At 36.6% G+C, this 19435-nt stretch overlaps 1 protein-coding gene across 2 annotated transcripts in view; it reads right to left on the minus strand.

Moving 5' to 3' along the window:
* The window catches only part of DOCK2 (dedicator of cytokinesis 2), a 203938-nt gene that overhangs the window by 144650 nt on the left and 39853 nt on the right, over positions 1-19435 (minus strand). For both annotated transcript variants that reach the window (XM_074883294.1, XM_074883292.1), the window contains 3 exons: positions 17629-17737; positions 9959-10029; positions 9197-9303 (listed from right to left, as the gene is read on the minus strand). In XM_074883294.1, the coding sequence (XP_074739395.1) occupies positions 9197-9303; positions 9959-10029; positions 17629-17737 (287 nt within the window). The remainder of the gene's footprint in view (positions 1-9196; positions 9304-9958; positions 10030-17628; positions 17738-19435) is intronic.

Consider the following 19435-nt stretch of genomic DNA (forward strand, 5'->3'; position numbering starts at 1 on the left):
ATCCCTACCAGTTAAAGTCATCCCAACACAATTCCAAGATGTTCTGATGAACCACGTACAATCAAAGTAACTGAAAAAGACTAGCATTTATAGCAAACAAGCCCTGGTCTCAGTCCGAGCCTGCAGCTGGGCTAGTATTAGCATAAACCTGTAGTCATGCCTTCTCATCTTTAAAAACCCTGTTAAAACCATTTCACTTGAACATTATACAAAATCACTCTATTATCCTGGGACAAATAAAAGTTTATTTAATGGTTGTATAAATTCCAGATTATAATATTAAGGTATCATTGCATAAGTTAAGTAAGCAAAATGAGCAAAGTGCTCATTTAGGCATCAACAACTCATTGGCTAGGGAAAAGGCAAAAAAATTTTAAAAATCATGCAAGACAGTAATTGAGAAAAAAAATATCCAAAGTAAAATTTTCTTTTGTAGTATATGATGATCTAGACTCATTACTGAGTGCATCCTCAGTAAGCCTGCAGATGACACCAAGCTGGGGAGGAGTGTTGATCTGCTTGAGGGAAGGCTCTACAGAGGAATTTGGACAGGCTGGATCAACAGACTGAGGCCAACTGTATGAGGTTCAACAAGGCTCAGTGCTGGGTCCTGCACTTGGGTCACAACAACCCCCTGCAACACTACAGGTTTGGGGCAGAGTGGCTGGAGAGCTGCACAGGTAAAAGGACCTGGGGGTGTTGGTCAACAGCCGGCTGAATATGAGCCAGCAGTGTGGCCAGGTGGCCAAGAAGGCCAATAGCACCCTGGCTTGTATCAGAAATAGTGTGGCCAGCAGGACTAGGGAAGTGATTGTCCCGTATACTCCGCACTGGAGAGGCCACACCTCAAATACTGTGTTCAGTTTTGGGCCCCTCACTACAAGAAAGATATTGAGGAGCTGGAGTGTGTCCAAAGAAAGGCAACAAAGCTGGTGAAGGGTCTAGCGCACAAGTCTTATGGGGAATGGCTGAGGGAACTAGGGTTGTTTACCCTGGAGAAAAGAAGACTGAAGGGAGACCTTATCACTCTCTACAACTACCTGAAAGGAGGTTGTAGTGCGGTAGGGGTCAGTCTCTTCTCCTAAGTAGCAAGTGAGGAAAGGAGAAGAAACTGCCTCAAGGGCTATCATGCACTGGAAGAGGCTGCCCAGGGAAGCTGTTGAGTCACCATCCTCAAAGGTATTTAAAAGATGGGGAGATGTGGTGCTTAGGGACTCGGCAGCGTTAGGTTTATGGTTGGACTCAGTCTTAAGGTCTTTTCCAACCAAAATGATTCTATAATTCTATGATTAAGCAATCCACATACACACATCATCATCATCCTCCCCGCCCCCACCCCCCCACCATTTGGGAGAGACACACGGCAGGGGGTGGGGGGGCAGATGTCTATTTAAGTACTAGCTGCTTTTTTGCTTGATAAATGATGTGATAACATTGCCAAAGACAGATATACTCCTTCTTAATGTTCAAACCCATGAAAAAAAAAACAACCCCACAACTGTTCTGACTGGCTTTTCTTCTAAAAGTCAGAATAAAACATGTGCTGCCCCAAACTGTATTTGAACACATAAAACATCAACATACAGCTTGAGCATCTTGCATTTATTTCATCGAGGTCTGTCAAAATACATACTGTTCTTATCAGCCCCAAATTCCAACACACTTCTCAGAGAGAAGTTCCCTGGTAACACCTTCCTGAATAAGGACAGGTAGATTCATTCTCATAAAACATTAAGTAGTTACATGGTTTTGCTTTTGGGTTTAGTTGGGTTTTTTTTCACACCTCTATTCACCCTGTTCTCCTTCAGAAGATATTTAATGATTTCTTCTGTACCAGGTAAGTGAAATTCAAACTGTAAGTCATTAATGCAATAATGTCATTAAAAAAGACATTTGGGTCTCCTTCAGCAAAAGCACACACGGGCTTCATTCCTGACTGCCTCATATGTGCAGCCAAAATGGTAATAAAGATTTAACACCAATTTTGTCTCCCTTAGGAAACACTACTCTTGATTCCCTGGCATGCCTGTAGTCATATCCATCTGTTAGGATGGCTTCATGCCCACTTAAAAACTGGCATGCCAATTTAGTAAGGACATAGGTGTCATCTGAATACAGATTTAGAGCAAAGCCTTAAAAATAAAATCAGTGAGCAACATTCTTTCAACAAGGAGAGACTTCTGATAGCAATCAGTGCTCAGTTAAAGCACCATGCTTCTTCACAAAGGACATCTTTATCAAAAGTCTTCCTTCTTCGTTATTTGCCATTTAACTCTTTGCTCAGAGCCCAAAAGTCATTAATTTAAAATTGTTTCTATTTTATTTTTTGCTAAATCTAAATTTAAATGTCACAGTTTAGATAAGAGCCACAGAAAGGGAAGGTACCACAGGTCACCTACAGACTCTGACAGCACTGTAAGATGCAAATTCTTTTTGTCTCCTGGAAGCTACTACTAACATTGGAAGGAGCAACACAGTGGTTAATCCTGTGAAGCCAGCACACAACACTGCTGCTGACCATTCAAAGCAAGTAAGGTTAGATACAGAATAGGTACAGAATTAACAGCCGCAGCACACCGATGCGACCAAGCACGACACTGCAGAATGCATCTATGTCCCAACTTCAAGGCGTATCTTCAAGTTCCTCCACTCCTCACAGGAGCTGAGTAATGGCATGTATTTGAAGCAGCCAGAGCAAAATCTAACACTACCATTGCTGTAGCCAGAACAACACTTTAAGTGTTCAGTGCTTTTTCCAGCTTGCAATCATTATAGTCTGCCAGCCTGCCATGAATACTCGTCAGCATATCCTCTCTGGCAGATTTAAAAATTTACCGTGTGTTTGGATTATGGAATATCAATGAATTCCAACTTGCATGTTTCCACAATTCATTTCACTGATACACACAATTTTGCTAAACTAACAGCTTCATCTCAACTTCTGTAATACGTCTTTGTTCTCTTTTCTACTTAAAGTAGTTGTAAACACACAGTTTTTACACATACATTTAGTTCACTATCAAAACTAGTTCACCTAACTTGATTCAGATTTCCCTCCACATATTTTTTGAAAAATCTTGATAATAACTAAAAAAACTGCCACAATGGGTCAAGTCTAACAAGAAGTTACCAGTAGCATGTCACCTACTCCTCCATAAACAGAAGAAAGTAATGGCTTTAATCTACATGTGTTCATCACAAATGTATGCAGGTAAATACCTACAGATATGCATATGCCATCCTTATCCATATCAAAATACTGTAGGAATAGAGCTGGCAAAAATACATACAGGATTTGAAGTGATGCTTTAAAGGTACCCCTAAAAACACTACTGCATATTATAAAAGGAGGAAGGGGAAAAAAGAAACAAAAACTTACCCTCAGAAGTATGTTTCTTAAACGAATCTTTTCAAAGCTAAGTACAAACTTCAAGAAAGAATCCACAGGAAAGATTTTTGTGTTTGAATAGAGAATCATTTTAAAGGAATTGTGACTATTTTCAATTTTTTCCCAGTAGCTAAAAATAGGAGAGTCAAATGCATTAACAATCTCCTATGTCCAAACATTTTAAAACATTGAGAAGTGTTGAAAACAATGCAGGAAAACAATCACAGAAAATGAAAAATAAAACTTTGGCTTTATAACTCGTATCAGTAAGAATACAACCTAAGATTACAAGAACAGTTAAAATCAGTATCTGTAGCTCAATTCCACTAATAATTGAACTGAAAGATGCTTAATCAGAAATTAGTGGTCCTTCTACTTTTTTTAAAACACTTTTCTTAACAGTCCTGAAGGTAGAAACAATACACTTGATTCTAAATCTTTAATTGGGTTACATAGAAGAGAGAACAGACTTGATGCTGATTACACACCACTATTTTAACTCTAAAATTTTTCTTAGTTGACCCTGACTTGCACATATCTGAAATCACAACACGGACCTAGAGCTGGATCTTTAAAATATAAAAAAAAAAAAAAAAAGAAAAATCAAATGTTATATTCCTTGTGAAACACAGGCATTATACAACACAAGCTTGCATTTCCTGACAGATCATTGCCCACATAATAAATTCAAACCTTTAGAAAGAGGAATTCCAAAGAACATGAAAGTACAAGTCACTATCTTCCTGTTTTTTTCAGATAGAAAAGTTCATTAGTCTAGAAGGACAATCTTAGATTGCTGAGGCTCTACTGCACAAAAACAGAACATTACCAAACCCACTTGAATTCACTTGATGCTATTTACAGTTCACCTATTGCATTCTATTTTATTGGTTCCACTTAAATTTAATATCACAGTATTTAAGATCGGAATTTAATTGAAAAGATGCCATAGTTTAACCTGCATATATTTAAGAACACACACACAATATCCATAGCACAGGACCAACCTATTGACAGTTTTTTCTCAGCTGCACCTCAAAAATTTGGGACACATTTATATGTGCACTACTCAAGGAATAAATCTCAGATCTGGCCCAAATCTTTGGTCTTCTAGATCATCAACACATGAACTACCAATACTTTTCAAGCAGTGAAATGAAAGAATCAGAGTATTTCACAGGTAAAACTCAGTAGTGCACACATGAGTGTTAGGAAATCAGTTTAATTATGGGTGCATACAAGTACCTATCCTGTTTAAACAATAGTACAATAGAAAGACTTCCTCAGTTAAGGAAAAAAAATTACTAGTCTCAGCATTTATTCTGGCATCTGGCAAATTAACCCCTACTGCTAACATATGTCTCTTGCTGAGGTTCTTCCAAAATCAGCAAGCCGTTTGCATATGCTGAACATGCAGTAGCTATGTCTACAGCCACAGTGAGCAGAGGACCTGGATTTTGAGCCAAGAGACTGAAACTCTATTCCCACCCCTGCCAGTGACCATCTGTGTGACCTACTTAGAGTTTATGTTCTTTGGAGCAGATCTCTGCTACAGCACAAACTCCCCATCAGGAGTGGACCTCTAGAGGATACAGTCAAAAGCAGCAGTGTGAATACGTACACATTTTATATTCATTTCACACCAATATAACCCAATTCTCCCAAGGCTAACTGATTTACAAATTTCAGCATAATGTCAGTGAATATTCCATGATCAGCTTAAAATAAATATCTAGCTCCAAATACTATAAGCTCAGAAACACTAACTACAATAAAAATTGCGTGTAATTTGTGAACAGATAAGTCTTAATTTGGTGATCTCTCAAAAATTGAGAGATGGTCAGGGAATTCTGGCAATAGGTTGCATTAAAAAAAGTGATGCATCAAAAGTAGTTTTACACAGCAATGAAGCATTTCTACTGAAACTTTTCTTTGGTAGGTCCAATAGAGAAATTCACAAGAGGGAGAGAATAATCCATTACATCCCACTATACAAAGGGAAAGATATATGGTGGGAGACAGTTTCTTACATCATAAATGAGACTCTGCAATCCTATTAGGGGTGCTTATACAGGACAAGACAACCATTTGTTTCCCTCTGATATTTTAAAATAATGAATTATTGAGTGACCTAAAAGAAAAGTGTCAAAACTTAAGTTTAAGATTTCTTGTCCTCTGATCAGGAAGGATGTAATGTTGTCAGAAGACAATGCTGGATAAGCATGTCTGCATGTGCTCACACATCCTCTTAGAATGTTCCTAAACATTAGGGTGAAAGTGCACAAGCAGTTGAAAGCATCAGTCTTCCTACATTCAGCCACTCAAACACCTGAACCACCATAACCTTTCTGAGCTATATTCTAGTTAGAGTGGGAACAAGAAATCGAAGCCTTAAAAAAATCTGTCAATGTAATTTAAAGGCTTGTAAAAGTGTTGTAGCGCTGTGGGGCTTTTGAAGATCAATTACAGTAGCGGTCAACAGGACTGTGCATCCTACCTGATGAATGCAATCTATTCCACAACAGTCTACAGTGAAAACTTCCAAATGCCTGAGAATACAGACCAATAAATTCAGCTTAACCTCAAGGCTTCCAACTTCAGGTTCATGTGTAATTTATTTAATAAAAACAAATATCACTGATTTTCAAAACACATTTTTAATGTTTTCACAAGTCTACTTCCTTAGAAAATGCTGTAAACATCAACGGGTAAAGGAAAGGAAATATCAATATATGAAATCCAATCAAATTATTAAGACAATACCACTGGGAATGGAAGAAAATGAATTTAACTGTAACTGTAATGAACTACATGGAAAGAGACTAAATATTAAAGCCTGGGAGGAAACACGGATAATTTGAAACACGCAAATTAATAGACTTTATTGTAATTAGCAATGTAGTTAAATATATTCCATATTCATGGCAGAAAAAAATACTACCTGTTCTAGATAAACGTGAACTTTAGTTAATGATACTGTTGGCAATCTTACCTTAATTATCATGCTGCATCCTATTTTGTGATACGCTACATATGCCTTCATTCTTGTAAATTACCTTCCACCTCATTGCTTCAAGTAATGAATCAGGCATTATCTACACCCTACACACACAGTTGTTCTCTACCCAATTAATTTTAGAATCAATTGTATTTAATGTAGAGCAAAAAAAGCATCTTTGGAATTTTCTATTTTAAACCACAGCAATGTACAAGAAAAAGGACCCGTTTGCTATTTACTGTGCACGATATTAAGACAGCACAGTACAGAAACTTTCTCATAGTACTATAGCAGAGATATTTATTTGTGTATTGGTCTTTTCACATTCTTCAGTGCCTGCACTTAAACATGTTGTGGACTTTCCCCTATGGTAATTACAACTTGAAGGTTAAATCCAAGCAATATGAAAACAGAAGATAAATGCAAATAATCAGAAAATAGCTGTTAGTTATAAAACACCCTGTGATTATCCCAAAGTTGATTTTCTGCCATTAGTAATGTACAGGTAGGTTGGGTGAAAGGAAAGTTATGAAAATCATCACCCAACTCTATGACTAAATGCCCTAACAGATACGCAGGTAACACCACTGAGGCAACAGTAACACTGTTAGGTGGCCATGCTAAGTGTTAGATGAATGACAACTTCATCATGGAATGGTCTCATAAAAAGGAAAATAAAACTTGCAAGAGTTTATTTGACCCTGACTGTGTTGCACTGAGGATGGTGAAAAGGTATGCCTGCCTGCCTGCCCCCCCGAGGAAAGGATCCAGTGCAAAGCAGCTGGGCTGTCAAATGGTTTAAGTATTATATGCTGCCTTTATGGTCTCAGCAGTTTGGTTTTGCTGGCAAGTGTTTGATGTTAGAAGAAAATAGCACAGAGAGGTTTTGGACATTATTTATATTTTTGATTTATAAATTTAAGACTAAATGAAGACTACCTGTCTGGGAAAAATTAACATGTATCAATTATCTGGTCAGCAGTATACAAACAGCACCATTCATTGTTTTTATAAAAGCTCCTCAGAATTAGAAATCCTCTTAGCCAAATTTCTTATTCATTATTACCTTAAAATACAGAAACCAAAAACATATACCCTTTTTATAATTCACAACAAATCCATGATATACCAGCTATATTTTTCAAGACACCAGACAAGCTGCATTTACAAGCAAGCAGCAATCTATTATTATTATTTATCTGCAAGCAGTAAAAGCTTTACAGCACAGTTTGCATTAACAGACCATAGCTCACGCAAAGGCCTATTAAACACCTGAAATGAGCACCACAGTAAACAGACTATAATAGTAGCTTCTTTGGAGTCCAAAAACCCACTCTCCTCTTCTGGAGCATACATAAATATGGAAGAAAGGAGCTGTGGTATATACAATAAAAGGAGCAAGATGCAAGTCAAAAGAACTGTGAAGCACACAGGTTATTGTATGCTCAACTCTCTTCCTTCTGCATCTTTATTAGGGCTTTATTCCTTAATATACCAGCATGGGATCTGCTGTCCTGATCAACACTCCTGATATACCAACCAATAACAGATGTATTTCAATGAGACAGGTTTCTTTAAAGAAAAATTATCAAACCATTGTTATTCCACAGCAGTGCCTGCTCTTATTCTCTGTCTTCTAAAACTCTGAGGCATAAGGAGTTTTTCTTGCAGAAAAATGCAGTTGACTGGAGACTAATGTATCACAATAAAAGCATAAAAGTTATCAGATTAAAACTAATACAAGAATTAGCTGTTTTGTCTCTAACTGTTCTTGCAGATAGCAAAGCAGTGGGTTTACCAAAGATGAAGCATAACTTTCATAACCTGAGAGTTTAGGCTGGCATCTTACATACCTACAGTATAGGTTGTATAACAACATAAGTTGAATATTTATCCGTCCTAGCTAGTTAGAACTGCATCACTCTTCTGGCAACACAGAGCAATGAGATGAGTAAAGAAATCCTCTCTCACTCTACTCATGGTCATTCCTATTTGCTACCCCCTGCTGTACTGTCAAGTTCCTAGAATCATTATTCGTAAATTGTCAGAAACTGAAATTCTGACAAAATAGATAGCCATCTGAGCAGCTCGTGTGCTTTTCAAAGTTCTAGAGGTCTTTTACACAGCAGGAAGATGCTGAGGGAGAAGCAATCCATCCGGTCCACAAGAAAGAAGACACTGCTTAACAGTGAAGATGAAGTCAACCATGTAAAACTGGGCTTCTCTGCTAGGACTCCTTCAGCAAAAATTCCCTTTCTGTGCTTACATGAAGGAAAACTAAGTACAAGGCCGATAAAGACATTTCAGTACCACTTACCACTCGTCTTCTGAGAGTGGAGAAAGACACTAAGTTCTGATAAATGTTAAGAAACATCATAATTCCTATAAATGGAGATGCTGTGTTGCAGCTGAGCTATCCTACAGCACAATCAGACTTTTTTCCTCTGCTCAGGCAGAGGCCTTATATAACATAAGCTGTGTTCACAAGGTTTCATTTCATGTTCGTATTGCGCTATAGATCTTACGAATGGGTTGAAAGAATATATATAGCTCCATCCATCTAACCATTATATCATAGGAAACCACACAAAACTGTTCCTCTAAGACCCACCTTGTCCTTATTCTAGGCTAGCAATCACACTTTGCACAATAGGTGTCTTGTAGCAAGAGGTGAATCCTCTCCAGAGGTCAGACTTCTGGCATTCACACTCTCTCAGTATTAGTTTTACTCAAACACAAATTGCACAAACTAAGTCAGTCAACATTCTCACACCTATTTATTTTAAGCCTTAAAGACATTTTATATTTACCTTGTTTCTTAAAAAGGTTGCTGCGTACTATTTCCTTCATGGACTGCACTTTCTGCTTCTGTAGTTTTACTGGTGGAATGCAAGTGTAAAATTCATATAGTAGTTGGCTGCAAGTAAAGGAAAACTGTCATAAATAACACATGATGAATTCATCTGGATGGTAATAGAGACAGACAGAAAGAGCAAAAGATCATATATTTCTAAACATTTATTTTTAAGACATTTACCATATCACAAAAAATGACAAGAGATCAGTAGCAGGTTGGAAGGAAAACTTTCAAAAGAAACAAGATGAGAATGAACTAGATTTTGGCTATGTTTACAAATGTTTACTACTTTCCATTGTTTTCAGTGGACTAAAGATAGTTTTGTGTGTGGTGGAGGCAATTTATCTTTGACAAATAAAGATAGATCCGTATTTCTAACTGCTAAAATCAGTTTTGGTTTTCTGAAATAAGGCTTATTCAAGGGAGGGACAGGGAGAGAAGAAGAGAAAAATAAAAAAGATTGTTCCGCTTGCTCATTTTATTCACCACGTTACTGCTTAAGTATTGGGCCCTTGTAATGAATTCTGTCATTACCTAAGTCAGATGAGATCTCCCTGTTAAAAAAAATATGCCCAGAGTTCCACCACTGTCTTGATCAGTAGAAACTGGCATAGCTTTGTTGCCATAAACTGAGCAGTAAGAATTCACGGTTGACAGCAGCGATACATTGCATACACCACGTGATACAGATACTAAATGTTCAAAAGCAGCTCACCTCAGTAACTTGGCATCAAAGACCATTTCAACATCATGAAGAACTGAGGGTATGTACTTCAAGGCAGCAACCTGAATTGAGATATAGACTGTGTTAATTTTGTATGTTTATCTGCATATACAGCATACAAACAATATAGAACACACCACTGAAACAGATGCACATAAACCAATGATAAATTTGTACTTTTTTTCCTCAGACTGAAATTTTACATCACAATTGAATATTAATTACACCACAAAGTACTAGTCACACAAGAGCTCCTATGCTGAGGATATGAAGAACAACTTAAATACAATACCGTTAAGTGGATCATATTCTCTTTGTAGACCAGTAAGACTCATTATGATGCAAATATGTAAACCAAGTACTGATGGAAGCAGGAGCTTTTTGATCACACCTTGTATCGATTCCATCCCAGAAACATGCCATGCAGGAGACAGAAGTCAGAGTAACACTCATCTATCCACCCCAAAGCTACGCTTTCCAGTAGAGATGAAATGGAGCATCATCTCCCAAACCAACCATCTGCAGCTAAGCTATCTGATGGTTTATCTTATCCTATCGAATTCTGTGGTGTATTTTGACAGTCTAGTGGAATGATCAAACCTTAAAAGATGACAAAGGTAAGAAAAAGAAACATGCCTCTATTCTTACATGGACAAGAATACTTAAGCAGGTAACTTTCAGGCTCCAAATAATCATTAACGTTTAAGGTTAACATCCTTAAAGACTAACTTGCAGTGCTCTGTGTCATAAAAACCCTTTGCAGGTTGAAAGCGTTTAGCCTCTCTAGTACCTTTTGAAAGCACACATAGTAAAAATCTTGCAATAAAAGGCAAAAACATTAAACATATTTAACACTTGCCGGGCTACTGTTCACTTGTTGCTCTACCTATGCTTTAGATATTAAAAAATGCCTACAATGATTTTCACATTCACAAAATGACCTGTGACTTATCTTCCCACTAACAAGCCTGTATTTCTCAAATACTGTACATATCCAAAAGGATATGCCATGCTTCTTAGCTGACAGCTGTAATAAATTGCAAGCAAAAATAGACTCTGGTTTTAAAAGTATTTTTGGTAAAGTGCTATATAATTTGTCAAAAAGGAGAACCTAGCCACACTGAAATAGGTCTGAAGCAGGGCATCAGTCTCTTCCTTCCCTCCCATCTTCCTATTTCAATAGGTCACCTACAGTAGATCCTTTTCATGGAAGTTCAAATCTAAAGATGCTGTGTCATCACTGATTGCCAGAAGAAATACCATCTAGGGATAGTTATTTACCTAAAACAAATCAGCTCTTTCCTCTGTTCTTATTTCAGATGAAAACCAGAATGTCTTTTTGCCAACAACATTTTTAGCTAGCTAAAAATCTGACCACAGCATCAACTTCTGGATATTGTGCAAAAATTCTTTAGCAAAAAGCTATAGTTAATGTCTGTTGTCATTAGGAACTTACAACTCAAGAATCATATCAATTACATTTGCATGCTGCTATAAATCCAATCATAGTAAAGAGAACGAATTTACGATGTTTTCAGTTTGACTAACCCCTTCTTGGTCTAGATTATGAGAATTACAAAGGTAATAATAACACACTGTACAATTTTAGGGTGTAATTTCCGACTAACATTTTGCTGAAAACTACGTTAGAGGCATGCGAAGTCTTCCATCACTTACATAGCTCTCTTTTTCACAGTAGGCCTCTTCCACCCACGATGCATCCTGGGTTAGTAAAAAAATTAGAACAAGTCCCAAAACTATGCATTACACAGACCCTTACTGTCTTTTCTTCAAGGTAATATGGTGGATGCTACAGGACTGATTAAACAAGTTATCCAATAAATGCATGCCAAAATTGCATAATTTCTTTTCACTCAGAAAACTATTGTTTCCTCAGTAGCTAACACCACCACAGTGCTTCTATACTGAAACCTTGAACAGAGACGGAACAACCACTCAGGAAGAGGCTTACAATGAAGCCTAGCTAGGCTCAAAACATCTCTTTATCTCTACACAGTAAACTCCTTGTTAAAAACTTCATCTCTTCTTTATTGGGGGTAGTGAGGTTAGAATAAAGACAATCAGAGCACAGCTTTCACTGGCTCTCATTTAGACCTTCTAAACACGATAAAGCTATCATTTTATTTCTATTAGCTTCCACTGTAGTAGTCAACTTTAAAAAAAAAAAAAGAGAGAACTATTCAGGTCTTGATTCAAAAAGCATCTAGTCTGCAGCAAGGGTGTATACAGTATTTCAAACTGGCTCAACACCAGCTTAAGATGCCTTCAGATAAAGTCAGTCCTCTGCAGACCTCATCCCCCCATTCATAGACAATCCTGGGAAGGTCAAAGGAGTGTTTAAAAGCTGTTGCCACTTCAACAAAAAGATTTTATCTTCTACTGATCTTAGGCATTATTAGCTCTTTGAAATAGGTTGGGGAAAAAAGTTATTTTTTTAAAAAAACAAGACCGTGAAACACTGGAGCTATTTAAAACACCCATACCTGTGGTGGGCTTGAAACTCATCCTAGCCCTAGTTTTACTTCAGCAATATGTTGTCCTTGGTCTTCATGCAACAAATACTGTATGGAGATACTATACAATAGCAGCATCTGAATTTCATTTTACACCACTTCACAGTTACTGCCAAAGATGTTTAATAAAGGACAGGGCCACCAGTGGCCACAAAATATTTCAAGCAGTACTCCACTGACACTTGGTCTATTGTGCTGTCTGCCTTCCCACATATTCCCTCTTCTACACTTGTATGAGGAAGGAAATGGGAAGGATATAGCTACCATTTCTTTGCAGATCTGCAGTACAATAGCAAGTATATCCCCTGCATTCTTTTAAAGTCCCAAGTTTCATTTGCAATAATTGCTTCAAATGATGCACTATGGACACAATTGAGCACTGCCCTTAATGAAGTCATAAAAATCTCCTAGTAAGCAGTACAACATGTTCTGCATTCTTCAGACCTTAGAGATTAATTTTTTAAGAAGGACACAGATAAACCCACAGCATTGCAGAAAATTATTTCTTACATATACAATATACTGTTCAATTTATTTTAACCTTTACTCCTGAACAAGCTTATTTTCTTAGTTGCTCTCTTTTGCAACATTACATTATACATATTCATGAAATTGAAGTACTCAGGAGATGAAAAGAACATTCAAAGAAATCATCGGTGCTCTGTTTCTTAGCCTAATTTTATTTGCTATCACGGTAACTTTAACAAGCTACTATGCCATCCCCTATTGTACATCCCAGTCAAAGCACCACTGTCAGTACCTTTCTAGCCTTATTCTCTCATAATTAACCTGTGCACCTCTGTACAGTTTTAAGTTCTTGGAATCTACTGCAGCAGTGTGGATGGCTCAAAAATGTCTGGGAAACAATGAGATGAGAAAGGTAGCATTTTCCTAGTACATTATTTTCATACTTTTCAATGCCACAGACTTTCTTCTTCCCATGTTTCCATGACCTTGAGAATATTTCATATAAGGTTTCTGAAAGCATGCAGAGAATTGGGAGTACTACTTTCTAAAATCAGTGCCTAGGAGCAAGCTGGGTATAGCTGACATTTGCAACAGACAAGACCATCTGTAGGTCAAATACAATGTGTCAGTTGGGGGACAGAACAGTTTTTGGAAAAAAAGCTGGGGCTTGGTTTGTAATTTAAGGTTAAGAGCACAAGCTTGTCAGTGAAAGGGCACACTCACAGACTACAAATCAGACATCAACGGTATGACCTTATAAAAACATGTAATCTGAAATTTTAAAATAATTAATCAAATTTTATTCCCCAGATATATAGGCTGATTTACACAGACACAAAACATATCTGCAGAAAATGATGGTTTTCTCCCTGAGAGCTCAGAGAAAGGCAAGAAGGTACTAACATTTCCCTACTCCCCCTTACCCCCAGATTATCTCTCAACCAAACTACTGGCATGTTCTGGAAGTTTATTTCCAGGTTTCCAGATTCCAAAAAATCTATCCTCAGAAGTACAGTTACTTCAGGAAAAACTATCTAAGAACTACAAAAATTCATCAGCAATGGCTACAGAGAAACAACTGATAAATGAAATAGAGCTCTAACATTATCCCTGCCAAAATAAATTTTGAAAAAGTTTAACTCTAGTAGCTAGGAAGATCAGTGCCACCACCAAATTATGAAATTACTGTTTTAAATAATTACAAGAAAAATTTTAAATAATTACAAGAAAAAACTGTGAAAAGTCTCTTAAAAGGAGGACTCCTTACCCTGCACTTTGAAACTGATACTTGTACTAGTGAATTTATAACATTCCCAATCTCTACTACAACGGGCAATCTCTTCACAAAGTAACACCCCAGGACCTGAAAACAGTTCACTCTCCAGTTCATATGGCTGCCTTCTAAAATCAGCGAAGTTGGGATATTGAAATTGTGGTAAAATGACTTCATGCAATGCTGAAGTTGAGAAACATTCTGTTTACCAACACTAAATGAACAATTCAGTCTTCAGCTTTTCAAAGCTTACATAAACAGTACCGCAAAACAAACCAGATTATGTACCCTTCTTAAAACTCAGGCAGTAAAGTAAGTCAAAGCATCTATCCACTTCAGCCAGCTTTAAAACAAGAGACTGAAAAGCTAGATTTTTTCATTTTTTGTAAACTTATACAGCATGTAACAGACAAGGAAGTAAGATACCGCTCAGAAAATAAAAGTTAAATTGAAACAATAAAGTGCTTCTGGCACTGACTAGGGTGTTTCACATGACATGTAATTTTATAAACAATCTTTTCCTGATTGAATAAATATTCAATGCAAGTCTGAGTATGATTGCTATCAGTAAAAAGTGACTGGGAAATTACTACAGACTAAAATATTCAGTTCCAAGTTTAAAAAAAAAAAAATCATTAGCAGAGATCAACAGACCTTTCAGGTTTCAAAAGAATTCTTTAAATCTTCTAAAGCTAAACCTCATAGGTATTTGGACAACTAAGGGTGAAATAAGAGTTAAGAATTGACATTTTGAGGCTCTGCAAGCTAGTTCATAGTTCATTTTAAGTTTCAATATCCCTAGATTTCTACAGGGCTCCTAAAACTTTATTCTCTTGTACCTTCAGAGTGTAAACCACTTGAACTCATTCAACTGATCGTACCAATCTATGTTTCACTTTAACTCATATCAATAATTTCAGGTGTGACAGATTCAGGCTGGTTTGATATTCTGATTATTTGTCTATTTTTCCAATAGACTCTGTGAACTTTCCTCTCTGGGTATGCAAAGTGTAACACCTATGGAGTCCTGTGCATTTGTAGTATCTCTGAATAACCACCTGTCCCTTATCACGCAAAGTTAACTTTGTACTACTACATCTATCACTGTCACCCCTAAACTTAATATGGGGGCTGGGGGGAGGGAAAATCAATGTTGGTTTTAGGCAGAGAGAGACTTATAAATGTATTTTGACCCCTTTCTGCTCCATCTCAGCCAATGCAGTAACTGTCTCCATTTTTTTGGCCTGTTACGGACAACTCGTATCTCCCTACCAGAGCAGGAATCTCAAGTATCATAATAGAAGTCTCCTCCAAATAGGCACAGAAAAAAAACGTGTTGTGCACTGTGGAAGCTGCTATGACTGAGATGCCTATGGAGTTTACGATGGAGTGGGGTTTTTTTAATTTTTTTATTTCCAGCAGCTGGCACTAAACTACAGTGAGACATTTCTCATTCCATGCCTCTCCTACTAGAATTTTATAACATTAATGCAGTAATTTTTATTTACTGTGTGTAAAGCAACTTCTTTGTAGGTTTCTTTCAGAAACAGGTCTGTATTAATTATCAGTAGTGGGAACAGTAAAGTTAGGATATAAACCAGTATCTCAGATCTGCCATGAAATGTTTCAGCTGAAAAGAAAACTTAGAGTAGCTGGTGCAGATTTAGATACTTAAAAGCCCACTAGTGCTTGATGGTTATGAATAAATATGATCTATTTTTTACAACTGACAGCACTCATTAGGAAACCAAAATATTCATGTTTAAGATGGTATTGAGCAAAGCATAACTTAAATAGCTAGTCTATCTCTGAAATGTGTTTACATGCTCATTAAAATTGGCATAGACTTCTGATGTTTAGTCCAAGACATGTTCAGTTGTATTTTCAAGATTCTGCTATTTCTTAAGAGCATCAGCAAAGATACAGTGTATTTTTGTTAAACAGGTATAATATTAAGAACTAGCATTAAATTTGGAATTGGGGGAATCACAGTAAGCATGATCAACATTCATCAGTATATCCAATGCCATATTGCCATTAGTGTTACAACACCACCTGTTTTTAAACACACCCATCAGCCATTTCATGAGTCTGCACTGCCACTTGCAAACCCATTAATGTGTCCCAGCAACAGTTAAGTAAGCAAAACAGTCTTCTACAACTATTTCTTGTCACACTCAAGAAGAAACTACTCTGCTCATTAAAGGAAACACAGATGGACCACACCACACAACCTTTTTGAGATTAAGGCAGGGAAGCATGCAGTGACAGGACATGCCTCTCCTGAAGAGCATAACAGCCTGCAAGATCTATTTGTTAATTAACATATTAATCAGTACAAGTACCACAAGAACAAACATTATTATATAAACTACCTCTTTTAGAATTACTTTATAGTAATGGCTCTTTTTCCCAAGTTTCTCCTGCTTCTGATGCAGTGTCTTTCAAATGTATAAACTATTCCCCCAAGGCCTCTACAGAATTGTTGAATAACAACAGAGAGTATCTGGATGATTTTCAAATGCATTTAGAACATTACTATAATCATGGTATTATACCATTAAAGTAGTATTCACTTTTTTAGCTTTTGTGCAGTTGTACATTAACACTCCATGCAATATGTCAGATAATACAAATCTCGAGATCAGTCACCTGAGAACACAGAGACTTTTTCACTGGCTTCCACTTATAAGTCATAGCAAAAGGAACCAAAACCACAAAACCTGAGGAAAGCCAAGCCCAATAAATAGAATGAGTTCATAATAAAGAATGTATGAAGCATTTTATATGGCAGTTGTCCAATAAAATCTTCTGCTTCCTACTTTCTAGGTAGCCTTGATAGTTTTCTATTTTAATACAGAACTACATACCAACTATAAATTATGTTAATAGCTCCTTCTTTTATAGTTTTCTTAAAACATCAGATTCCAAAGTGTTAGAATAATTATGATTGACATGAATAGGAAACCTTGATCCTATTTTCAGTTGTTTAAATAACATACCTCCTAAAGGCTGATACTATAAAGTTTACTTTCCAAATTAAGATGGTGGAATCCCTGTTTAGCATTATCTGACGAAACTCAGGAATTAAACATTCAGCTCCCACTAGAGGCTTCACTTCATTAGACTCCTTGAAAAATTCCAGCATCTGTGTTTTGGTTCTTTCACTCACTACATTCATAAAATTATACAAATGTATCTTGGCACGACCTTTTCAACCTTGGCTTCAAACCTGGTCTTCCAATATAGAGGAATTACAAAAGAGACACAAAGGATACATTTCCTAAGAGCGTCTTTTCCTCAGTTTAAAAAGAACAAAACCAAAAAGCCCACAAAGCAAAACCATATAAAAACCAAAACCAACTTGTTTCCAAGCACACACCAACCTGCAACAAAATGGCAGTTTTATGTTGGCTTTTCATCAGGTTGTTGATGGATTCAAAGAGTCTCCTCATAGATTCTTCAAATTCTGTTTGTTCTTTGCCTTCATATAATCTGTTGAGAGATGCATTGGGTTATCCTTTCAGAATCAGAAAGTTTCATAGTCCTAAATGTACCAGATTTAACATTATCTTAAAAATATGTTTTATAAGTTGATCCAATATTATGTACATAGATATTGCACCAGTGGGTTATATCTGCTGTTCACTCTATTGTGTAGAAATCCTTCAGCCTGAACACAACATGAGCATTTTCAATTTTTTTAAAAGCCTCTAAAGAATGACACTTCCCAGACTTGAGAGTATAAAAAAAGTCATTTCACTTTCAAAGTGACCTTTATAAAAAATAAAATTTGATTTTTTCCACTACAACTGAGCTACTCTATATTTTTCACGTATTATCAGTTTCTTTCTTCTGCTGTTACTGCCACATTTTCAAATAGCTATTTTTACTCTCCCCACTAGCCAGTCTGCTTTTTGAAAAAAGTCTCTACTTGAGGCTTAAAAGTTAAAAAGAGCATTTAGATTAAGCTCACTCCATTATTTCTTCATTCCCTGTCCTAAAGTTTGAATCTTTCAGATTATCTCTCCTATATTGTTCATACTAGCTATTAATACTAAATACTGCTTACATAAACAGTAAAAAACACTGGTGACATATTAGTTACCTGAAACAGCTGTCAAAAGGTAAAGAAAAACAAGCTAAGATAAAAGCCAAGGCAACAAGAGAAACCTAAAATATGTGCAGGATACTGTGAACTAAATGCTGTACCTCTGACGTACTGCCTTCTCTATCACAAGAGAAAAATCCCTCTTTAAGTCATGTATTCCAGGTGTCACATACTTCTCTTTTCAACTTGAAACTTAAGTCCTTAAGATAACTAAAGGCAAATTAAGAGTTTTCATCTACAGCAAGGAAAAAAATCTGCTATTCATACAGCAACTGGCAGGAACCTTTGAGGAAAGAAAAACACTGAGGGGTACAGTATTCAGGCCAATGGCCTCTGTGCTGTTTCAGTCCATGCTTGTCAATGAGATTTAAGTCAATTATGGGAAAGGAACCCCAAGATCCAAAACGTTGTCTGGAGAGGAAAACCGTTTTATATATATGGATACAACATACATGACAGACACTACTTTAGGTACATCCCTGCTGAGGTGTGACAACCGTATAATGCCTACAAGAAAAAATTAGATGTGAAAGGTATCTTGAAAAAAGTAAGTTTTAGTACAAGCACAATTACACGGCAAGTTCATCTTACTTATTATCAAGTGGTATTTTAGGCGCTTGGTTTTTGGTTATTTTTTTTAAAAAACATACCAGAGATTGTGGCACATGGGGGCTATTTAAAATTATTTTTCAATGGAAATTAAGTACATGTAAATTGTAACAGTGTGACTGTCTCAGTCTGTTTATTAAAGTTACTTGGCTAATGCACTGATACAGCTTTTGTTGACTGTAAAACACTCTGCAAAAGTAAGTTGAGGTTCTTAAAACTATTTTTTTTATTCAAGTTGAAATTTGAAGCTTTCTTGACTAAACCTGTGGGGCAAGGAGGGAGGCAGAAGCATCACACAACATATATTAAACATGCTTTTTAAATTTACATCAGGACTAATTTAAGCCAGGTAAAATGATAATTCTATTTCCTGACTCACCATCTAGCTTCCCTTTAGACACAATTTTCTGTGTTAAATTTCAATTAAAATCACTTGTTCTGAAAGTAAATTTTAAGAGATTATTTTGCTTGAA

Source organism: Strix uralensis, chromosome 14 (assembly GCF_047716275.1).
Source record: "Strix uralensis isolate ZFMK-TIS-50842 chromosome 14, bStrUra1, whole genome shotgun sequence".
Classification (NCBI taxonomy): domain Eukaryota; kingdom Metazoa; phylum Chordata; class Aves; order Strigiformes; family Strigidae; genus Strix; species Strix uralensis.